Source organism: Mesoplodon bidens (genome assembly GCF_964165515.1).
Source record: "Mesoplodon bidens genome assembly, chromosome: 4".
Classification (NCBI taxonomy): Eukaryota; Metazoa; Chordata; class Mammalia; order Artiodactyla; family Ziphiidae; genus Mesoplodon; species Mesoplodon bidens.
In genome coordinates, this window is record NC_138160.1 from 100,638,813 (window position 1) to 100,664,483 (window position 25,671).

General features: G+C 39.1%; 2 protein-coding genes across 13 annotated transcripts in view; one reads left to right on the top strand and one right to left on the bottom strand.

Moving 5' to 3' along the window:
* Positions 1-25,671, top strand: part of LOC308615715 (zinc finger protein 112-like) — a 195,684-nt gene that overhangs the window by 66,812 nt on the left and 103,201 nt on the right. For 9 of the 12 annotated variants that reach the window (XR_014015568.1, XR_014015571.1, XR_014015572.1 and 6 more), the window contains 3 exons: positions 2,850-3,654; positions 4,405-4,517; positions 5,073-5,158. The gene's annotated coding sequence lies outside the window, so the exon portion shown is untranslated. Of the gene's footprint in view, positions 1-2,849; positions 3,655-4,404; positions 4,518-5,072; positions 5,159-25,671 lie in introns of those variants that run through there. The other 3 variants (XR_014015570.1, XR_014015569.1, XR_014015567.1) reach the window with 3 other exon arrangements.
* LOC308615704 (protein FAM170A-like) lies at positions 5,715-25,218 on the bottom strand (the record flags this gene model as incomplete). The annotated part of the gene is made up of 4 exons (XM_081231340.1): positions 24,410-25,218; positions 10,975-11,100; positions 7,807-7,878; positions 5,715-6,562 (listed from the first exon to the last, which is right to left on the bottom strand). Exon 4 carries the CDS (start codon positions 6,405-6,407, stop codon positions 5,715-5,717), a length of 693 nt encoding a protein of 230 aa, XP_081087466.1. The 5' UTR covers positions 6,408-6,562; positions 7,807-7,878; positions 10,975-11,100; positions 24,410-25,218.

A 25,671-nucleotide genomic window follows, 5' to 3' on the forward strand; every position in this document is an offset into this window, starting at 1 on the left:
TTTGGTGCTCCACTGATGTGAACCACAGTCGCCAGGGGATGGAGGACACTAGTGACCCATCTTGCTCTGTGGCCTCAGTCCACAGCTTGAGGGTAAGGGAAGAGGCCAAATGAAGGTCAAGAAGGAAAGATGGCGTTTGAAGAGAAGACCTGAGTTAAGGGTGTCTTCTCAAGGCTTGATGAATGAAATGTAGCTCCAGTACCTGAAGTCCTGTTTGTTCGCAAGGCTGACCACGGGGCTGGGTGGGCTGGGTGCACTCAGTGAAGGAACCGTATACACTTAGTATTTCCTTGCTTGCTCACACTTGCCCTCGTCTGATACACACTCTGCAAGACTGATCTTCCCCTGAAACAACTTTCCACCTGCCACTGTCATCTCGTGAACATTTGCTTCCCCTTCCTAGTGTCCCCCTAGAATGCCATTGCCGCCAATTCATAATTTGATAATCATGCTTCTTACCATAGTCTCAGCAACTTCTGATAAATTTTATTCACTTTATTCCATAGTCTTCACACATCAGTAATCTTCCTTAACTTCCTAGCTGCAGGTTAACCCATTCGGAATCATTTCTTTTTCTTTCTCTTCTTTGGCAAATCCCTTCTATCTTTTAAGGTCTTTTTCTTGTCTCTCTACCATCCTGCCTTCCTGAACTTCTTTTTTTTCCGTTTAAGTAACCTTTCAATCTCCTTCCCCAATTTCCTCATAAACATTGAGAGTTTATTCCTCACACGTTAGAGAGCGGTTTATGAATGGCCACGCATAATGGACTCAGAATGAGTTGGCACCCCCGAGGTACCTGTCTTGCTGGGGAGCCACAGGTGGAGGGCTGGCTGCTGGACACATGTTTGCATGGAGTCAGGCTGAGTGGCCTCAGGGTGTTTGCTCTGCACTTGTGTGTGTTTCTCCCTAGTTGGTTTCCTTGTCCAGCCACCTGTGACCTCCCTCCATCCAGCCCAGGGAATCCTTCTCATCACAGGGGTAGGACGTTTGTCTCGTTTTCCATCACATCCTTTCCCCAAAGTTTGGTTGTGAGTTGCTCCCATTCCAAAGACCTTTCCTCTTTGAAGAGAAGAGAGAAAATCTTTTCTCTCCTTTCCTCTCACTTCACTTCTGCTCTAGTATCTCCTCCGTCCAGAATGGCCCCCTGACTCAAATGGGTGTAGATCCGAAGATGGCAAGAAATGCCAGCAATTCTGAAGTAATAATACGGATGTGTCAGGAACACTTGAAAACCTTTATCCCGCCACATTCAAAAAAATTGCACTTCCAGTGTATTCAGAGTCTCAGTGTAGAAACACAAATGATGTAGAAGTTGAATGACACTCAAGTTTTTCTTTCCTCCTTTCCTGATTTATTCTAATCCTCCAAGTTAACATGATTAACTATCTGCTATGTAACCTTTCAGACATTTTCTACACATGCACACTTTTCTTTTTCTCACATAAGAGTGTGAACTAGGTCACTTTCAACATGCTGTGATACTGTGATTCACTGTCTCCCACCGAGTCGTCCACTGATAAAGTAATCTGTTTCATGGAGAAATACGTCCAATAGCTAATAGCCAATGTCTGTGGAGTGCTTGCTCTGTGTCGGTTTCTTGTAACTACTTTACAGATCTTTTGTACAAGGTACCCATGGACCAGGTACAATTATAACCCCCAAGTGACAGATAAGTGCAGATAAGTACAAATAAATACAGAGGCCAAGTGACTTGCCCAAGACACTGGAGCAAATCAAAATCCATGCCTCTGTAATCATTTTGCTCTATTGCCTCTGTCTGGGAGGCTTGATGATTTGGCAAGTAAAACCTTAAATATCATGTTCCATTTTTATATCTCTGACACAAGCGTGGGGCTGTGATACGGGGTAACTAACCTGACTACTTTTGAAAACCCTTATGCACCTGGATGAAAGTAAGCCAGGGACTGCAAGCTCTAGATTTAAGGTTTCCTAGCAACTTTTAAAAAGAGCTTCTTGAATGCAATTTATGTAATGTCAAGTCTAGGATGTAGTCCAGATAGTAACAGAAAAATGGAGATATGTAGAAAAATAGTTCAAGTTGACAAGTATTGGGAGTGTAGTAGTTTTGGGGCCAGCATGTAGACCACAGGAGAACTTGCTGTTTCCATCCCAAAGGGAAGAGCCCTACGTTGCAACTGCCAAGGTCCCTGGGGCAGCAAGTGTGTTCACTGCTTAGTAAAGAAGCATCCTCAGTTTGATAGAATCATATGGGAGCCTTACATTTGGTTAGCCGTTCTACATTCTTGATGTAATGATATTTTCAGGGTGTGGGAGGGTATCAAGCTCTGAAAATACCCTTGGAGAGATTTGCTTATTAAGTTTGGCTTTTTCAATCTCCCTACTACTTCTTTACTAAGCACCAGGAGGTTTCCTTCACTTTTCAGAACCATGTTGTTTTTCCCTTGTCTAATGAACTTTGAAATACTTTTGGATGAGCTATTAAATTTGGGAAAAAATAAACATCTCTTTAAAACAAGGAAGATAATAACAATGACACGTAGAAAAAGCTCTAAAACAGAGAATATCCTCCATTATGGCTAATGACTGGGGGTGGAAAGTTTGTGCTCGCTGTCCAGGATGTAGAAATAAAAGCTGAGGAGGCGCTGAGGCATCTCCTGGATCTCTATAAGCCTCCATCATTTCTGATGAGTAGGGTTGACAGATAAAATATAGGCTGTTTAGTTAAATATGAATGTCAGAAAAACAACGAGTACATTTTGAAGATAAGTATGCCCCAAATAGTACATAGGATCTACTTATACTAAAAATAATGACTTATTATTCATGTGAAGTTCAAGTTTAACTGGGTATCCTGCATTTTTATTTAGTAAATCTGACAGCCCTACTGATGATCCACAATGGAGGCAGTTGAGGAGCGGTACATGCTGGCTCTCGGACAGTCAGGAATGGCTTCAGCAGATCCAGGTACAGTATGAAATTCTTTTTGGAGGTAGCTCAGAAGCCATGGCCAGCCCTTGACTGCAAGTACTGCCTCGGGTTTCCCTGAGGTGGGGTAAACCGTCCTCTTAATGGCCTTTTGGTAAGTCTGGAAGACCATATCCAAGGGGAGCCCCAAAGTCAGTTTCATCCTCACAACCATGTTTCCAATTCCTGGAATTGGCTGCATGTGACTCACAAGAGATAAGGAGGTTTGTGAAAATTGGGAGTGTCATAGCTTGAACCCTTTGTAGGTGAAGTTTTGGTGTTCTGAGAGTTTTAACAGGAGCAATGTGAAAGACTCCAGGTCCCCGGGTAGATAGAAATAATCCTGTTCTACTTCTGTGTATGGGACAAGTCTGTAGTAGCTCACAGAGCAAATATCTGGTCTTAGAAAGACTGATCCAAGCTTGGATGTTTCTGGTGACAAGGCAAGGTCGTGAGTTTGAAGTTCACCTTTTATGGTTGAGGAGACAATGAAGTTGTCAGAAGGGCAATCGTGGAGGAGACGTTGGCTTCATCCATTGTGCAGGCTTGTATATGTGGTTCTATGTAGATTGTGTTTCAGAGGTGGAGCTTGTTTACAATTACGAACACTCTCTGACGTGCTTTTTGGACCTTCATTCCCAGAGCAAGAGCAGTGCCGAGGCCCTAGACATGCCATGGATACTCTGAGCTGTCAGTGGCATTTCCCAGGTACTGTTCCCTTGGTGCTGCTCCTTGAAATGTGCAAAGGGATTATCATCTGTTTTGTGGCCGGTCCTAGCATTGTGAAAGGAAGCTGCTGCACCGGGCTCAGAGGATTTCGGCTGTGGTGGGAGGAGGAGGAGGAGTACGACGACTATAAATTGTATCACACCATATCTATTACATCTTGAGAGTGGGCTTGGGGGGTTATGAAGGGGGACTTTTATTGTACTTTTATACATTGTCCCCTTGAAAATAATTCAATTTTTAAAAATTAGTTAATTTATTTTGGGCTGCATTGGGTCTTTGTTGCTGCTAGCGGGCGTTTTCTAGTTGCAGTGAGCGGGGGCTACTCTTGGCTGTGGTGCACGGGCTTCTCATTGCAGTGGCTTCTCTTGTTTGCGGAGCACGGGCCCTAGGCATGCAGGCTTCCGTAGTTGTGGCACGTGGGCTCAGTAGTTGTGACACACGGGCTCTAGAGCGCAGGCTCAGTAGTTGTGGCGCACGGGCTTAGTTACTCCGTGGCACGTGGGATCTTCCCAGAACAGGGCTCGAACCCATGTCCCCTGCATTCGCAGGCATATTCATAACCACCGCGCCAGCAGGGAAGCCCAATAATTCAGTTTTTTATAAAGAGAATATTCCTAATATTCTTCCAAAAGTTTAAAAATACATAGTTGGATAACACTATGAAAAATTAACTGACACTTTTTTTATTATTTCTCTTTGCTCCCTGGATTTTTTTCCCCCTCCGGTCAGCTAGGCACTCTGAGTTCACTGCATTAGGAAGGTAAAGACTCAGCAGAAATGAGGGAGAAAAAAAGAAAATCCTCAGCTTTGGAATGTTCAAAACAGAGGCCACAGTAGAACAGGTGAGAATTCTGTGCACAAAAAATAAATCTCGTCTCAAATGTAACAAAGTATTCTTTGCACTGGGAGGCAGGAGAAGGGAGGGAGGGAAGGACTGAAGGAGAGAGATCAGTGTGGCCAGGGACATGGAGACTGTGCTTGAGGACGATAGGCCCAGGAAGAGAATCAGAATCTGGGGAAGATTCAGCCTGCACGCGATCATTGCCTCCAGCCAGCACCCTCATCTCAGACCTCGGGAAATTCAGAGAGAGAGTGGGAGTAAGTCAGGAGGGCCACGGGCATAGTCTGTGTGGCAGGGGTTGTGGCCATTCCCTATTTGTGAGGAGTCCCCAGCAATTTGCAGGCCTCTTCTAGAAAATGCTGGCGGACGTCTCTAGTGCTTATGTGAAAGCTTGTTCACAAACCTTGAAAGATACAGATGTAGATGACAGATTAGATAGAAAAATGTAATTAACTAAAACCTCCAGGAAAGGTTTGGAAAATGCCCTTTATTGCATAGGATGTTCATATTGTCATATGATGTTAGACTGAGTGCCGGTCCCTTCATCCTCCTTCAGACCACGGCGTTCTGTCTGCTACTATCCCGAGGGTCCTTTCTTCTCCCTGGAAGGGATAAAACAAATGAGGTAGAACAGGAAGAGACAAGAAGCACTCCAAGCTCTGCTGGTCAGGGTTACCCTCCAGCGTTGCCTTAATGCTCAGAGCCACACATACCACAGTGAGCTTGGCTCCAGATCAACTACCACGCAACGAAGGTTCTGGAACACTTCCATGTCTCGGGGAACCTCATTTCCACGTGACTCTCTTTCGTATTCCCCTTTGTCACAGAAGGCTAGGTACAGTGGTCCAGGTGAGATCTCAGCTCAGGCCCAAGGCTCTCAGACCTCAAAGTTCCGGTCCTGCAAGGGCCCCTGTCCTCTCTTCAGACCACTCCTGGCTCTCTCTGCCGACAAGGAGCTGCTGGTGGTACGTCCTCTAAGAGTTGAGGCCCATCGTGCAGACCCTGAGAAAATTCCTAGGAAAAGGCTCCACCTTCTTGTCGAAGTCAACAGAGCTCAATTCCTTTGGAAGTGCTGGGTGTGTCCCAAGTTGATGCAACTGCAGAGCCATTAGGTAAACCAGCACATGTGTGCGGCCCCTTCCCTTAGACTCCTCTGGGCCCTCGTGACATAGGCTCAGAAGAGTGCCAGCCTCAAGCCTTACCTCTTCCAAGGCCACACCGTCTCCAGGATCTTCTGTCCCATGAATCTCAGTTGCTGTGTGGAACTCAAAAGAGAGAAAAGACCCTGCCTCCGGGGTCTCTTCGGGCTGGGGCCTTCTAGCTTCTCTTCCTCGTCCTCGTCGTCCTCCTCATCCTCAGAGGTGGTCTTGGGTTCCACACTGCCCTCCTCCTCAGGGGTGCTCTCGGATTCCACATAGCCCTCCTCCTCAGCGGTGCTCTCGGATTCCACATTGCCCATCCACTGGGCCATGGTGAGATGAAAGACACGGCAGCTGAAGCCCTCCAGGACGCCGAACTTCACGTGCTGCTGGAGGATCTCCAAGGTGGGGAAGACCCGGCAGCAGGCCATGCACCTGAAGCCGGTCTCCATGGTCACCATCCAGTCCGGTGTCTTGGCCCTGGGTGTCTCCTGGACTGCAGGTGACCCTGATGGGCTGCCTGGCTCTGCCCTTTCCTCATACTCTTTCTCCTCCCCAGTGGGCTCACTGTCAGACAGGAGGCTTTCCGTGCACACATCAGAAGAGGGGTCAGTGGCTACTGTGCACACATCCTCAGGAAGGATCACTTCTTCTATCGACAGCTGCTTTTCAGGCAACTCCAAGGGTTTCTTTGTCTTCCAGGAGACAGCTACACCCTTGTTCAATTGTACCTGCATGTAGTGTATTTTCATGCCCCTTTCCTCTTTGTCTGGGTGCAGATTGTTCTTACAGGGTGAAGAGGGTGAGGAGGAGACACAGTGTGATGGGGGAGCGGTCTCTCCTTCTTCCTGATCCTGGGCTAGGGGTGCTGTAGGCTGGGCAGTATCTCGATGTGATCTCCGGATTCCTGAAAAAGGAAATTAAAGCCATAATAACATGCATGGGCCATGCCGGAAGCTGAGGGAGCAGGTGTGGTAGACGAGAGAGGGACATTTGCATGACGTAGCTATGTCGTGAGCTTGGTGTCTGTTGGCCGTAGGACGGAGCGGTGTATCTGGTGTCATCTGTGGGCTTTTCATGTGCGTGTGGGGGGATACTGGAGCGGTGTCTGTATACAGGAGTGTGGAGTATGGTGGTGAGGGCTGTGGTATGTGAGGGATGCGGCTGGATGCGTGTACGACGAGCAGTGTGAGTTTGGGAATATCGGTGGTGCATTACTTGTGGAATGGGGCTGTGGTGCTTGGGGTTTCTGTGTGCTCTGAGAAGGGCTGTGCCTGGAGGGCGGATGTATGTGTGACAAAGCGAAAGAGAGGCATGGACATATATACACTACCAAACGTAAGGTAGATAGATAGTGGGAAGCAGCCGCAGAGCACAGGGAGATCAGCTCGGTGCTTTGTGACCACCTGGAGGGGTGGGATGGGGAGGGTGGGAGGGAGGGAGATGCATGAGGGAAGGGATGTGGGAACAGATGTATATGTATGACTGATTCACTTTGTTATAAAGCAGAAACTAATAAAAAAAATGCAAAACAAACAAACAAACAAAAAAAGAGCATCTAAACACCCAAGAAATCCACTACATAACCTCAATATTTATAAAGTTTTAACCAACTTTCAGGAACTATTTCTGAATATAGTTTCTTTATTAAAAAAAAACATTCACTGACCCGCTAACAATTATTACATGATATAGTAAGTGCAAGAAAGTAAGTTCAGGGGGTAGGTTAAGACTTTGCAATTAAAACATGTCACTTTAAGAACAAAATATATAAAGCAGAAAAACTACATAAAAGTAGATCACAGAAACAAAGAACAAGTGCCACATATGACTGGACAATGATGTTTGCCACTAGCAATAAAGTAACTGACAAGTTTCAAGTTGTTAACTCTTCAAATACTTAATAAAAGAAAAAAATGATAGATGGAAAAAAGGAAAAGCATTTCAAGATAATTCATAAGCACAATTTAGTTTCATTCTACTTCAATGAAACATACATCTTTAATAAGGAAGTGGCATTTAACATGTCTTTAATTACAGTGTATAATTTATACTGATTTATGTGATCACTCTAATTTTGTACTCTTAAAAATGCTCTCTTTTAATACACAACACATTTTCATTTCTAAAAGAAAAAGATGAATTACTGACCAAATTTTTCTTTTGCTTCGGTAGGCTAACTGGTTCAAAAACAGATATAACATTTCCATAGGATGCTGCAATCTTTTAAAAAAGAAAAAAAGAAAGAAAACTTACGGATATGTTAACTTACTTATGAATCAAAAGAACAAAAGAAATTAATAGTATAACTTAAAAAATACCCAACACATGGGCTTCCCTGGTGGCGCAGTGGTTGAGAGTCCGCCTGCCGATGCAGGGGACACGGGTTCGCGCCCCGATCCCGGAAGATCCCACGTGCCGCGGAGCGGCTGGGCCTGCGAGCCATGGCCGCGGAGCCTGTGTGTCCGGAGCCTGTGCTCCGCAACGGGAGAGGCCACAGCAGTGAGAGGCCCGCGTACAGCAAAAAAAAAAAAAAAAAAAAAAATACCCAACACAAAATTTCTTTCACCAATACTTGAGAATGTCAATTTTGGGGACTACCATATCTGGATCACAATCCCAGTGCTGTCACTGTGTACCAGCAAGTTAAGCTCTCTGAACCTTAGTTTCTATCTATATTTACAGTATGTATAATATGATCTTCCTAATAGGATTATTTTGAGGGTTGAAATAACATTTGTAAAGCATCTGGTAAAGAATTATCTATATAAGATGCATAGTAAATGTTAATTCCCTTCCTCACAGAAGAAAATGTATTGATGTATTCCTTGTCAAGTACAGAATATGACATGACTTAAAAATCAAGTTTTTAGGTTATCTGTCTTCAAAGTTCAGAATTCTGTCAGTGTATATTTAACTTTTTAGAAGTAAAACTTAGATCTATTCCTTTGTAAACCCTCTAAGGAGTATATTTTTTCAATATTCTATTTTATTTGAGTACCTTTCAAATATTTACTCTTATATCAATGAAGCATACCCTTGCTGGCTCTGTTTTATAAGGTAGCTACTACTATAGCTTGAGTGAGTCATAAATGAAGAATATTAAAACATCAGAAATCAGATAGATATATAGATAGAATGAATGATCGGGGATAAAAATAAGAACACATAATCTAGTGAAGACAGAGTAAGAAATGAGGATGTAACACACATATGGAAAAAAAAAACTTTCAATGGATATTTTAAGGTGTTCTGAGGAGATCTTAGAAGGTAGAAATCATCTGCAGTGACTTCACCTGGGAGTATTTAGTTTGCGCCTTTAAATGTGAATAGGATTTCAAACTGCAGTGAGTGTTCAATTTTAGAAATAGGGCATAGTATGAACACAAGTGTAAATTTTTTTTTTTTAATATTTATTTATTTGGCTGCTCCGGGTCATAGTTGCGGCACGTGAAATCTTCGTTGCCACGTGCAGGATCTAGTTCCCTGACCAGGGATTGCACCTGGGGCCCCTGCATTGGGTGTGTGGAATCTTAACCACTGGACTACCAGGGAAGTCCCCACAAGTGTAAATATTATAAGAGGTAAAGTATGTTGGGAGGTGACTGACCATCAGCCCAGGTAGAAGAGAGAAATAATGGACATGAGGCCAAAAAGGCAAATGTGAGTGGGCTAAATAAGGTCTCAAACCAAGGTGAACAATTTGAACTTTTCTAAGTTCATGGGAAACAAAGAATGGTTTTAAGCAAATGAATAACAAGTCAAATGCAGATGAATTTTCTTAGGAAAATTAATCTGGCAGTACTACAAATAAAAAAACAGTAATGATAAAATATTGATGCCTATGGTATCAAGAAGCATTTCCTTCTAAAAGGTAAACAGAAATCCCAAGTACCAAAATCTACAAATTTTCGTCTCGATACCTTAAGGAATCATTTGAGTATACTGTTATCTGTGAAACAAAGGAAATTTACCCTTTATTAGAATAATTATAAAACCAAATGACCTCTTCATTCTAACCTGGATTTCATGTAATATAGCTTATTAAAAGATAACTCATATTGAAAATTACTAAAATTAGATTTCCAACATTAACAAGCCCTATGTGAATCTAAATGGTATAAGTAAGTTTTTATATACAATCAAGATTACAGAACTACAGAGCTAGGAGGTCAAACATGAAGAGAAAGGGAAAAAACTCTAAAGGATTTTTAGCATTCCATAATAAAAATCACTTTTGTAGTACAGTGAGAATGAAAGGCATGAACAAAAGAGAGACAGATGAAATACCTGTAACTCTACTGAAAGGAAGGAACATAGGAATAACAAAAAGAACAGTAGTCCAAAAAGTAGGCAAAGACTACAAGAGCTGAAACTCCTTTGTTACGAGTATCTTTAAACTAGGTCCCAAGAAGTAACTTTTCAGAATGGCAGGCTTATTAGGAATGATTACATTAAAAAAAATAAGGTTGGGCCCATTTTGATTTCTCACACAAAATGTTCTGGTAGAATCATAGCATCAAACAATATACATTAATTAAGTATCTAGCAGAAAAATTAAATTTGCATAGTTCAGCCTAGTCTAGCTGCAACTGTACCTAGGCCTGGTCATCCATGCCTACCTATATGGTGCTATATTAAGCTATATGCTATACTGCCTATAAGTTATAACTCTCCCAACTCTGGTACTATATAGAACCGTATTTAACCTGATGTTAAATCATATGCCCTGTTTCTTTTGTTTTTGTTGCTTTTTTACTTTCAAGGTAACTTTATACTTTCCATGTGTAAACAGAAGTTCAAATTAAATTTTTCATTTTTCTTATAGACTTGGGAGTAAATTATTTAAAAAATTATACAATTTATGTTCATTTTTGTACAAAGTTTATCTAGAAGTTACAAGGAGATAACTTACCTGTTTACAGACAAAAAAGGACTCTAACAAGAATTTCTTTTCAGGGTTTATTTCTAAATAGACTGAAGTTTATTGTCAGTCCTTTCCCTCAATCCAATCAATTTTTAAATAAGTAAGCTTTACACCTATTCTACAGGTAATAAATATTGTATTTGTTTGTCAATTCATGGAGAAAACTATGCTATATTTCAAGATTATATGAGAACAGAATTCCTGACAATCTCTAAGATACATCTGAGTCAGGAATTTTGTTCTCTAGAGTGCATCTTAGCCAAAGAAATCTGTAGCTTCATTGTCTTGGAAACACAGCAAGTCTCTAATTCAATAGGAAATAGATACTTCAGAGACTATATTTACAAAAACCATATTCAAAACAAATCTCATATCACCACAAGATTACAAACCTTGCCTTGTTGCATTGAACAATCTACACATCCTACTTGAATATTTCCATGTTTAGCTCCTGGGATTATTTGCAGTCTTTCAAAATCACTTCCCAGTATAACAATGTCACATCCAGATGCATAAGCCTAAAAACAAACAAACAAAAGAACAAAGTAAAATAAAAATGATAAAATTGTCAAGAAAATATTTATCATGTAGAACACTGGCGTTAAATATTATGTTTTAACAGACTCATTTTAAATATTTTTTAAGATCTTTATTATTTGAGAATATTCCCCTTTCCTCCCATATATAGTCCCATCAGTCAGTCCTTTCTGCAAAATATATACCAATTCCTTTCACTTTTTCCATCTCCACTGAATGCTACTGCCCTTATCTAAACTACCATAATCTCTCTCCTGCATTATTGTTTATACTCTGACTGCTTCCATTCTTGCTTCCCTCTAATTCCTTTCCACACACAGACAAGAATGATCTTGCAAAAATGTTTATTACACCAAGTAATTTTCCCTTCAATAGTTTCCTCATTGCACTTGGAATAAAATCTCAACTTCTTACCAATGTCAATGCCCTAAATGATTGTCCTAATTCCCCAAATCCATCTCAAGCTACTCTTTCATTCCCTCAATTGGCTCCTGCCCCTACATTGCCCTTCTTTCTGTTTCTTGGGCATAACAATCTTTTTCCACCTCAAAGTGGTTTACCTTCCTTCTATCTGCCTGGTCTTTGTCTAACTAGCTTCTTTTCAACATTCATGTCTCAGTTCCTGAATATACTCATATTGATCAATATTCTTCCCCCCTCCCCTAATTACTTTCCATCACACTACTTTTTCTTCTTCATAGCATATACCACGATTTGTAAATATCTTGCTTGTTATCCATTTCCATTACTACAAGTTAAGGTCCAAGATGAAAAGGTAGGGTTCAAGTTTATCTTGTTCTCTGCCCTCAGATCACAGGAGTTTCTTCCATTTAAGAGTACGTGGCTGTCGTCCTAGAAATTACATGCAGCATAATTCTGAAAATAAAATAGCTATCACAAACTGTTTTCCATCCTAAGTTCTTAAAATTTTAGTAATTCTTTACTTTCTCATCACTTTTGCACATATACATACACCTTACTTAATGTAAAAAATATTATACTTTATACTTCATGACCGTAATTCCTACCAAAGCCAAAATGGTTCTGTACAAGCTACCAAAAAATATTAGAAAAGGGACTTGAAAGAACATACAAATAAATCTGCTCACATTACCAACAAGAAAATGAGGCCCAAATCGGCTGACAACTTCTTAGTGGCAGAGTGGGCTTGAGAACTCTGATCTCTTGATTTTTGATCTAGTGCTATTTTGATGGCAGAACAGAACTTCCCTAATTAAGCATGCTTGTCTGGAATTTTCCTAAAAGGAATTAGGGGAAATCAAGTCTGTTTCTACTAGTGTCACACAGTGGAAAAAACTGGCTCAGTAAACAAACAAAAAACCTCATGATGGTCTGCTCACCTAGGTGTAAATATCCACAATAGGATCATAAGGCTTGTCACGAGACTAACAGCCAGAATAAATTCCAAAAACTAATTTATGAAAGATGTCATTAACAATACTCTAAAATACCTTAATATTTTAGAAACTGATTTTCTCCTGAATATTAAATGTTGATAAAATACTGATTGCCGCTGTTTACCAAAATACTGTATTAAATTTGGAATGTTTACAATGTGGATTTCCTCATCACTAAACAAAATTTTTTCAGTTTCCATTAACTAGAATATATATATATATATTTTTAAAAATGTGTTCATAACTTTGCCTTCTTTTTGTTTACCTGCAATTATCTATCTACTTACAGATATTGTGTTGCACCTATTTTTGTCAATCAGGACTCTAAGTTTTCCTGAATTGAGTCTACATGAATCCTGAAGTACCTCACAAAATTACTGTTTAATTCAACAAGTATTAAACATTTATAAACTTGATAAATGCAAAGTTACCTCAGAAATAAACATCTATCCCTATAGAAAGATGCCAACTTATAATACAAATAAACCTTGATCATTCAAAGACTTATCCAGTTCTGGATTACCCTTGTTCTTTTGCTGCTGCTATTATACTATCACTGCCTGTCAGTTAATTTTTCCTTAGTGACGGTACTAGAAGGTGCAAAGCTATCTATCCCTAGTTTTGGTAAACTTTAAATTGAATAAAAATTATTGATCTTCATCTGGAATATTTCTGTCATTCAGTCCTCACTTTCTTCTTTCAGTTATAACTAATGGATGGCAATAAACTGGTAAATGGGGAAAAAAAAAATATAACCAGCTGCAGTTCACACTTCATCAGTTGACTGTTATCCTTGGGGCTTATAATAAAAAAACCTCCTGGTTTTCTTGACTACAGAATTTTAACTTTTATAGTTTATTTGACTGTATAATTAAATATAAAATGCATTAAAGACTCAAACTATATTTGTGTTTTGTTCCATTTCTTAATCATTTTCAAGAGTGTATAAACATCTCCTTAAAAATCCTGCTGTGCACAGAATACTGGTTGAATAAACTGTGGTACATAGCCACGATGGAGTATTAAACAGCTATAAAAAGAATGAGGAAGAAATCTATGAACTGACTTGGAGTGATTTCTAGGGGATATTATAAAGTGAAAAAAAAAAGAAAAGAGCACATATGGCAATTTTTTGTGTGTAAGGAAAAAGGAAAATAAAATACATGTACCTGGCTTGCTACAAAAAGGAACAAAGGGAGAATAAAACTAGGGAAAAGTGAAGTTGGATACCTACAAAGGGGGAGAAGATGGAGTGGAAGCAAAGAATAACACTTCTGGGTATAACTTTTTATATACTTATGACTTCTTTTTAAAATTGAAGTATAACTGACCTACAGCACTCTGTTAGTTCCAGGTGCACAACACCGTGATTCTACATTTCCATACATTATGAAGTGATCATCATTAAGTCTAGTTAGCATGTGTCACCATACAAAGGTATTACAGTATTATTGACTATATTCCCCATGCTCTACATTTAATCCCCATGACTCATTTATTTTGTAAATGGAAGTTTCTATTTCTTAATCTCCCTTACCTATTTCACTTATCCCTCCCACCTCCCCCTTCCCTCCCCTCTGGCAACCAAGTTTGTCCTCTGTGTCTATGAGTCTGTTACTGTTCTGCTGTTTGTTCATTTGTTTTGTTTTCTTAGATTCCACATATAAGTGAAATCATACGGTATTTGTCTTTGTCTGACTTACTTCACTTAGCATAATACCCTCCAGGTCCACACATATTATCACAAATGGCAAGATTTCACTCTTTTTTTATGGCTGAGTAATATTCTACTGTGTGTGTGTGTGTATACATGTATACACACACACACACACCCCTTTATCCATTCATCTACCAGTGGACACTAGTTACGACTTTTGAAACATGTTAACGTCATACATATTCAAAAAATTGATTTAAATCAATCAGAATGGGGGGGAGGTGAAACAAAGGAACTAAGTACATTTCAAACAAATACTATATCTACACTGAAAGAAAGAAGGCAGAAAGGAACTAAGTAACTTATGAACACAGAATTTGACTATATGTTTGCAGCCTTGGAGAGTGAGAAGGAAAAAACTAGTCTTCCTCCCGTGTTTCTCCTTTGCTCTCACATTATTACCACATTCACAACACTTCTGACACCAGATGTGTGGGGGTTTTAATCACACCAAGCAAGCAATTCTGTGACACCAACTGAGTATCCTACAATTTAACTCAGTCCTGACACTATCTACCTGGAGATAGCATCAGATCCCACAAGTTAAGGGCTCAGCCTTAACTGAGACTGCCCTCCACTTCAGATGCTAATCACAAGCAGTAGGTCCTCAGATTACCCACAACTTCTGTCCCAGTCAAAGGTTCCCATGACCTCTTCCCCCTTGGATTTATTTGCTAAAACAGTGCAGAGAACTCAGGGAAACACTTATGTTTACCAGTGTGATAAAGGATACAGATAAACAGCCAGAAAAAGAGATGGGGCGGGGAGGGGGGCACTTTTTTGTGCTTTCCTCTATCGTTCATTCACTGTAGTCATCTGAGCCTAGTTTTTCTTTTTGGCAGGGCCAAATGCGAAGTGCTTTTCACTGGTATCCCATTTAATCCTCACAACAAATCCTGTGAGATATTTACTCTCATCAATCCATTTTACTGATAAGGAAACTCGAACTTAGACTGAGTAATTGGCTCAAGTCTCAGAGCTAGTATCAGACACAAATGAGACTGAAAGCAAGTTATAACTAATGGGAAAGAACATACTCTTACTCCTTCTGCTATGCTGCCATACAATGCCTTATAAATAAACATGATGTGAATTTAATAACTGTTCCCTAATTTCTTCCTATAATTAAAAATGACTTCTTTGGATGTAAAGCAACCAGAATTCCCATAACTGCTGATACAAATGTAAAATAAAATGGTGCCACTACTTTGGAAAGCTAAACACAGGCACACTCAATGATCCAGCAATTCTACCTCTATGTTTATACCCAACAGAAATGTGTCTATATGTACACTAAGAGACATGTACAAGAACATTCATAGCTATTCATAAAAGCTCCGAAGCAGAACAAACTCAAACATATAATAGAATGCATAAATAAACTGTAGTATATATATTTTAAATGGATAGCCATCAAGGACCTACTGTATAGTACAGGGAACTCTGCTCAATATTCTGTAACAACCTAATTGGGAGAACAATGTGAAAAAGAATAGATACTTATAACTGAATCACTTTGTTGTACACCTGAAACTAACACAACATTGTTAATCAACTGTACTCCAATGTAAAATAAAAAGTTAAAAAAAATACTGCAGTATAATCATACAATGGAATACTATAAAGCAATGGTTCTCAAACTCTCTGGTTTCAGTAATCCTTTGTACACTTAAGGAAATACTGAGGACAACCACCCTAGCTTCCCCCTCCCCAAGAGCTTTAGTTTGTGTGGGTTATCACTATCAATATTTACTCTTTCACAAAACTGAGAAAATATAATACACTAATTGATAAGGTAATCAAAACTTCCCAACAAATAAAAGCCCAGGACCAGTTGGCTTTACCAGTGAATTCTACCAAACATTTAAAGAATAATTAACACCAATCCTTCTCAAACCCTTCCAAAAAACTGAAGAGGCCATTTAACAAGGCCAACATTACCGTTATACCAAAGCTACACGAGGCACTATAAGAAAAGAAAATTATAGGCCAATTTCCCTGATGAATATAGATGCAAAAATCTTCAACAAAATACTAGCAAACTGATTTCAAGAGCACATTAAAAAGATCTGATACCGTAATCAAGTGGGATTTACCCCTGGGATGCAAGGATGGTTCCATAAAGGCCATATATGACAAGCTTATAGCTAATATACTCAATGATAAAAAGCTAAAAGCTCTCCTCTAAGATCAGGAAAAAGACAAGGATGCACACACTCCCACCGATTCTATTCAACATAATATTGTAAGTCCTACCAGAGCAATTAGGCAAGAAAAAGAAATAAAAGGCATTCGAATCAGAAAGGAAGATGTAAAATTGTCTGTTTGCAGAAGACAAGATATTACATATAGAAACCCTAAAGACTCCACCAAAAAACTGTTAGCACTAATAAATGAACTCAGCAAAATTGCAGAATACAAAATCAACATACAAAAATCAACTGCATTTCTATATGCTAACAATAAACTATTCGAAAAAGAAATTAAGAAAATCCAATGTATAATAGCATCAAAAAGAATAAAATACTTAAGAATAAATGTAACCAAGGTGAAAAGTCTTATACACAGAAAACTATAAGACATTGATTAAAGAAACTGACAACACAAATAAATGAAAAGACATCTTCTGTTCTTGGACTGGAAGAATTAATATTGTTGAAATGTCCATACTACACAAAAACATCTATAGATTCCATGTAATCTCTATCAAAATTCCAGTGGCATTTTTCACATAGGGAAAAAAAAATTCTCAAATTCACATGGAACCACAGAAGACCCCAAATAGCCAAAGCAATCTTAAAGAAAAACTAAGCTGGAAACATCACATTTCCTTATTTCAAACTATGTTGCAAAGCTATAAAAATCAAAACAGTATGGTATTGGCATAAAAAACAGACACATAGGCCAAAGGAACAGAATCATGAGCCCAGACATAACCCACACATATATGGTCAACTAATCTTTGACAAAGGTGCCAAGAATATACAACAGAGAAATGATAGTTTCTTCAATAAAGTGATGCTGGGAAAACTGTATATCCACATACAAAAGAATAAAATTGGACCCTTGTCTTACATCACACACAGAAATCAACTCAAAAATGGATTAAAAACTTAAACCTAAAACCTGAAACCGCAAAACTCCTAGAAGAAAACATAGGGAAAAAGGCCCTTGACAATTAGTGATGACTTTTTGGACACCCAAAAGCACAAGCAACAAAAGCAGTAATAAATAAGTAAGACTACATTAAAATGAAAAGCTTCTGCACAGCAAAAGAAACCACCAACAAAATGAAAAGGCAACCTAAAAATGGGAGAAAATATTTGCAAACCTTATCTGACAAAAAGTTAATATCTAGGGCTTCCCTGGTGGCGCAGTGGTTGAGAGTCTGCCTGCTGATGCAGGGGACACGGATTCGTGCCTGGGTCCGGGAAGATCCCACATGCTGTGGAGCGGCTAGGCCCGTGAGCCATGGCCGCTGAGCCTGCACGTCTGGAGCCTGTGCTCTGCAACGGGAGAGGCCACAACAGTGAGAGGCCCGCATACCGCAAAAAAAAAAAAAAAAAAAAGTTAATATCTAAAATATATAAGGAACTCATATAACTCAATACCAGAAATGAACAATCCAATTAAAAATGGACAGAAGACTCAGATATTTTTTCAAAGAAGACGTACAAATGGCCAACAGGTACATGAAAAGATGTTCAACATCACTGCTCATCAAGGAAATGCCAATCAAAACTGGATGAGATATCACTTCATACCCATTAGGATGCTATCAACAAAAAGATAATAGATAAGTGTTGGTGAAGATGTGAAGAAAGGGAATCTTTGTGCACCCTTGGTGTGAATGTAGATTGGCACAGCCACTGTAAAAAACAGTATGGAAGAGTCCTGAAAAAATTAAAAGCAGAACTACCATATATTCCACCAATCCAACTTCTAGGATTATATCCAAAGATGATGAAATCACTGTAAGAGATAGCTGCACTCCCATATTCATTTCAGCATTGTTCACAACAGCCAAGATATGGAAACAACCTAAGTGTCCATCAGTGAATGAATGGATAAAGAAAATATGTTTTACACACACCCACACACACAAACACAAAAGAATACTATTCAGTCATAAAAAAGAAGAAAATTCTGCCACTTGTGACAACCTTGCGGGCATTAGGCTAAGTCAGACAGAGAAAGACAAATAATGTACATATGTATCCCACTTATATGTGGAATATAAAAACACTGTACTAATAGAAACATTGTACTAACAGAATAGAATGGTGGTTGCCAGGGGCTATGGATGGGGGAAATGGGAGATGTTGGTCAAAGGATACAAACTTTCAGTTATAAGATGAATAAGTTCCAGGGATCTAATGTACGGCATGGTGACTATAGTTAACAATATTGTATTGTACAGTTGCAAGTTGCTATTAGAATAAAGCTTTAATGTTCTCATCATAACAACAACAAAATGGTAATTATGTGAGTTAAAGGATATGTTAACTAACCTTATTGTGGTAAAGATTTCACACAATATATGTGTATCAAATCATCACATTGCACACCTTAAACTTATACAATGTTCATGTAAACTGTATGTCAATAAAGCTTGGGGGGAAAAAATAGAGAGATGAATCTGTACAGAAAATTCAAACTGGATATCATGCAAAAATCACTTGAAATAAACATATCTTCTTATGGATATTTTTAATAGATTATTAAAATTAATTCAATCTCTAGAGTTTATACAACATGATGAGTTAATAAGCATGGAAATACACCAAATGAAACCAGGAAAACAAACTTTAATTCAAAATGGGCTCTGCACCCAAAGGTCATAGCAGCACTATTTACAACAGCCAAGACATGGAAGCAACCTAAGTGTCCATCAACAGATGAATGGATAAAGATGTGGTATATATATACAGTGGAATATTACTCAGACATAAAAAAGAATGAAATATTGCCATTTGCAGTGACATGAATGGACCTAGAGAATATCATACTAAGTGAAGTCATAGAGAGAAAGACAAATATTGTATGATATTACTTATATGTGTAATCTAAAAAATAATACAAATGAATCCATATATAAAACAGAAACAGACTCACAGACATAGAAAACAAGCTTATGGTTACCAAAGGGAAAAGGGAGGGGGGCAAGTGATAAATTAGGAGTATGGAATTAACAGATACAAACTACTATACATAAAACAGATAAGCAAAAGGATTTACTATAATACAGGGAACAATATTCTTGTAATAACCTATAATAGAACATAATCATATATATGTGTGTGTGTGTATACACACACACACGCGCACACACATATCTCCAAATCACTTTGCTGGACACCTGAAACCAACACAGTATTATGAATCAACTGTACTTCAATTTTAAAAGTCAATCAATGTAAGTCACACATAAACAAAATAAAGAAGAAAAATAAACAAAATGGGCTGTGTGTGATTTTAAAATAATCCATCTTTACTAAATTCGTAAATAAAAATAACCCATCTACCTGGTTTTAAATAAAAACCTAAGATGTAATACTATACATAACTTTCTAAACCAAAATCTAAAACTAGTTTTATAGATTTTTTCCAAAATAAATTGTTCTGAAAAATTCATTTCAAGGTGCCCTATTACTATCAAAACAATAAGAACAGCACTGGTTTATCAAATAAATTGCCACACTACCTAAGCTTCAAAATTAATATGTATATATTGTAATTGGTACACTAGCTGCTTCTCTCAAAAGATCTGTAATCAGAATAACCTATTACTAAGCAACGAAAATTAAATTGAGAAATGAAAATCCTTTTACTAGGCATATATAATATTGGGTTTACTAACTTTGAGACCAAACAAGGTGCAAAGAAAGAACTGAGTTCATATGTGTGCTTTCAAGCATACAACTGAAACATGATTTTTAACTTTAAATTTGGCAGACAACCTTCTCCAATATTCAAAAATTACCCAAGGCTGCAACAGTCAGCATTCTAATTTGGAAATCCTGTGATTTCTGTACAACACTTAGATTTCCTGTTTTCACTGTTTTGTTTTAACCAACCACACCAGGTAAATATCCCAAAGAATTTCTTCCTGGTATACTTCCTGGTTAAATGAGTTATGTTTGGCATGTTGTAATTAACGTTATTCTCATTTTTTTAAACACAACATTAAGAATTCGTATTACTTCAATAATTTTAAAGGTACGTTAATACTATTTAAAACATAAAATTTTAAAATAGGCTAAATATTTAAAAAGAAGTCCAATTTGTACTCGTAATAGCATATGAGCACCACAAAAATCATTCTCTTTCTCCAGATACAAACAGTATCAAACTTTCCCCTCCTGTATCTCTCCATCCACAAACATTAACGTGCTTCTCCAAAAAAAGAACCTCCTATAAAGGTTTCCCTACAGTGAACAAAACAAAAAGTTAAACTAAAGGATGCTTACTATTACAGAAAGAAGGAGAATGCTAATTCAGCCTCCATTTCTCTACCAACACCCAGATAGCTGCAGTCAGTCTTTTGACTTCTAATCTGGGTCCCCTTGGCTGGGAACACAGAGTTGTCTAATACAAAAGGGAGTCCGGAGTTATTACATGTTTGTTATCCCTCGTATAACAAAGGCATTTGAATTCCAAACTAGAGACAACAAGTCCTAAATATTAACACAATCTGTCTCTTGGAAATTATCTCCCTTTCCAGTTCAGTAAAAACACAATTTCAACACCAAGTATGGATAATCTATTGTATATTAAAGCACATGTCACTAGCATGCACAGAAACATTAGAAAATCCAGATTCTAACTAACTATGCCTGTTTTTAACTTATTATTTGTCTTTTACAAATAAAATTTTTATTCTAAAAACAAAAGTTGTCAACAGATCAGGACCAGGTTGCTCATATACTTTCGCTCTAAAGACAGTATGAGATTAACAAGGGAAAAGGAGTGAGAGAAAAATTCATGTAAATAAAGAAAAATTAAAGAATTTTTGCTTTAGATATCTGACATCTCTCCTGGTTACTCACCTGATATTTATGGCAAAATGCGTAATAAATGACTTTGGAAAAAAAATTTTAAACTTTAATTGAAGTATTTTATTTGGACTCAAATCTAAATTATTAAAAACATTTTTTAAAAAACACAATTTTTAATTATATAGCAATAAGGCTTCTTTATCTATTAGTCATCAATTCAACCAGTATTTATCAAGCACTTTTTATGTGCTATGCATTATAATGAGTTTAGCCTTTATAATAACTGACATTTTTAAGGGTTTTACAGGTACTAAGCAATGAACTTAGCACTTTCTCATGTAACAACCCTATGAATAAGTTCTTTAGCCCCACTTTACGGATAAGAAAAAAAGAAATTCAAAGAATGTAAAAGAACTTGCCCACGGATACATAACTAACTATAAGGACTAAGTTGGACATCAAATTCAGGTAATGACTCTACTATTAGGTGACACCAGTACTTCAATCACTGTTCCAGGCACTCACAATGAAACTGTGGAAGACATACACAAGGCAAGACAGGTCACTAATGTAATGAAAGTGCAAATAAAGTGCTTTGAAAGTATAAGAGGAAAGGTCACTGCCTACTAGAAGCTTTCTTATTAAGAGAAAAGTCAAAATTGTTTGATGCCAGTTTAAGTAGTAAAAAAGTATCTAATACTTACATATACTAACTATATTAGTAATTTCATATTTTAAAATCAAGAATCCATGAGAAATGGCACTCAACTTCATTTCAATTTAAAACCTATCAGACTGTATTCAGAAAACAGGATCTCATCTCTTGTAATCTTTCAAAACAAGAACAAATAAGTTATCTGCAAACATGCAAAGAGATGAATTACGAATGTAAAGTCTGTCTTTAGAGAAGGCATAATGTAACAGGACAAACAAAGTAATTCTTCAAGTGGGCCTGCAAGAGGAAGATTTCACGTCCCTAGCTCAAGTAAAACTGGAATTTGGAGAGAGTTTTTTAGTCTGCACATACCATCTACCATTAATGTTTGCTCTCTTTCTATGAAAAGAAAAAGAAGCCAAAATCAAAAGAGGTTAAAAACAAAATTCAAGGAGTAAACAACAGATTCTACATTTTAGCAAAGACAGTAATTTCAAGAGAGATAAATTTAAGATGTATATAGTGTCCAGTAGACTGAGGGCAAGAAACTTGGTTTATAACGGAATATCAATTTAATGTTAGAGTCAGGGATGGATTAGCTGCAAAGGAAAAAAGGTGATCGTTAATAAACTATCACCAAAATTATAGAGACCTGGGATCTCTTTATACTAAATAACAACAAAATGTTTATTTTTACCTTATTTCCTGAGATCTGGAAGAAATCTACAGTAGGCTTGGTGGGAGATGATTAAAGCCTGGTCTATCGAAACAGACTCTAAAATTCAGTAGAACTGTGCAACAAGCTACATGATGGTGTAGGGTAGCCTTATCTTTGGTACATTAACTCATCTCTCCTTTAAAATAACAGAAGCATTCACCAAGATTTTATATACACTTAGAAGGATCATCTAGATGTATCAATAGGCCATCATATTGTATATGCTTTGAAGTTCATACCACTGCTTACACAGATTCTGAATGCCTTCTCAGAAAAAGCTGTTAGAACTTACATTTGAGGAAGCACTCATATAATTTTAGGAGATGGCAGAGAATGTAATGTTACCATCCTATAATCTCCCACTAGCAAAATCTTCTTAGGATGATCTTTATTTTCTAAATAAAGAAAGAGCAGTGAGCAATGTTCAACTGCAGGGAGACTATGGTTGCCCACTGAGACCCTCAGAGTTCACTCTCCTCTTAAGCATTGAGGCGAGGTCAACATTTAGAATTAGAATCTCTAAAACTGCTAGTGTCAAGTGCAAGTTAAGGTGTGTATGAGTCACTCTACAGTGGAGGTACAGACTCTATTCGAAAGCAAAGTACTTGGTTGGCACAGATCTAAAAGCACAATTCAGGTATTAAATGCCTACGCCATGTTAAATAATGACTACTATTTTTTTCCTATTATTTATTCCGACTGATAAAGATGACCAAAAAAAGTCAAAATCGTTTGAGAAGAAAACCTGGGGCATCTAGTAAGGTGTTTATTTTGTTTCACTTTTTTATGCAAAATTAAGTTTTAATCACAACTAAGAGATAGCTGTTCAAGTTGTAGCAAAAATCATGAGCGCTATACATATATTCAGATATAGGCTATCATGTGCAATACTGACTTATAGCTTGAAATTATTATAAAAACTATACTTAATTCTTTTAAAAAAACGCTATAGTTAAGGCAGAAAATGTCAATATGCTGGTAAGTAGCAAAAGTTTGGGGCCCTCTTCCTTTCACTATCTGGGGAAAACAAATGAAAAACAAGACACTTTCATTTAAACTTTAACCTGGAATTACCACTACACACCAAAGAGGAATTTTACTGAGAAACAGTAATGCAACTTTTAGTAATTAATGTGAACAATCTAAAATAAATATAAGCCTCCCAGGACTACTGAACTGTTACATATGGAATTCAAAGGATGGCAGGAGTGAACCATTTACGAAAAACAGTTTTTTCTTTCCAAAGTTATTCCCAGTGAATTTAAAGAAAAATAAGTGAAAAGCACTGTTTTCACTCAGCGCTAGTTGTTGACAGCTACCTGTTTTTAAGACACCCACTCTTTTAAACTACAAAGACACTTGACCTAAACTTAGAGGAAGAAATGAATCCAATCCCAACTATTCCTCAACTTGACAATTAGAGCCTATGGAGTGGGGCAATAAAAAGCCCCCCCACACATTACACACCAACGATTCTCGGATAAACGATTTTAGTAAACCTCCCCAGCCCAACGACGTCAGATTAAAAACTTTAAAAATCCTACAAAACATTTTAACTTCCGAGTTTAGCCTCTGTACATTAAGTAACTCAATGACCGAAGCGTTATTGCCTCCTTCGTTCTCAAAGGCCAGTTCCGCCGGCCCTAAGGAGCTGGGACCTCCGTAGGGGACACCCCGCGAGGGCGACGAGGCTTTCTCGGCCTCTGCCCGTCACTCTGGGCCGAGCCCGGCTGACTCAGGGGCGCGGACTCGCAACGGGCGACGCGGGAGCCTCCCTCACTCACCGTGAAGCGCTGGTCGCCGACGCTGCCCACGGAGAAGCAGTGGTCGCCGGGGTTCACAGCCCCGGTCAGCACCTGGTGCAGGTTCATGTCGGCGCCTTAATCCAGCAACGGATGTCGCGTCCGGCTCATGCCCGGGGTCAGCGGCCGCTTCCCTCCCTCTTTCCCTCACGGGCGGCGGCCGCTCTTGGGAGGAGACGACGGCAGCGCCAGGCGCCAGGAGCGGGAGCCGCTCAGCTGCGGCCCGCAGCTCATCCCGAGCCCCCGCGGGCGAGGCCCGGAGGGGGCGGACCGGCGAGCGGGCGGAGCGCCGCGCTCGTCCGCGCACCTGTCACAACCCGCGCGGGCCCAGGTGAAACTCGGGGTCGACCCAGCGGCCGCGACCCCGGGCCGACTCACCGGCCAGGAGGGACACGCCGTCCACAACACTTCCTCTGGGTTCTGGGTGGCTGGCCCGGACCGAACCCAAGCGGCGCAAGCAGCACCCGCTCGTCCTCGCCCCCCTGACCTGACTCTTCCCTGCTCCGGAGCCGGCCACCCCCACTGGCCTCGGCGCCTCTCTACGCGTCGCTAGGTCCCTTTGGCGGAAATATCGCGAGATTCTCGCGGCGAAAAGGAACACTGCGGGAAAGGGTTGACTTTTTTACCACAGTCTACAGAACGGCAAGTGGAAAACGCCTCTTCGAGTGAGATGTTGGCCAATCCAGAGATCCAGTCCACCTAAGGCTCCGCCCACTGCTGAGGACAGACCAATCTCTTTGAGGCTTGTGAGAGACGGTGTGCGTTTGAATGTTGAACGTAAGGAACCTAGTAAAAACCTAGAGAGCCTTGGAAGTGGTAAGTGTTGTCAAATTATGCTTTAGGTTAGGGCTTAATCTGACTGTTGGGCCAGAAAGCTTAAAAGGGAGAAGTGCATTATAAATGCAGTTGCGGTGTCTTCGGTCCTGGTAAAGACTACAAGCCCCAACAAGCACCGCTCCCCTAGGAGTCGCGCGAATACTCCAAGTGAATGTGAACCCTGCAGTGTCTCTGTCCCCGCGCAATGGTTACCCCGGCCGGACGCGCCTTTCCAGTTCGCTAAAAAGGAAAATTTTGAAAGGTTTAAACATTTGACAGGTACTAAAATGAAGGGTTTTCACCAATGTTTAACTTAACATTCGTTTTGAAGTAGTGCTGTTAACAGTACTGCACCAGCCCTGCGTTGAGCTGTTTTGGAAAAACCTAACAATTCCAGAATGTTTAGTGTCACAGTCTCAACTGTGAGA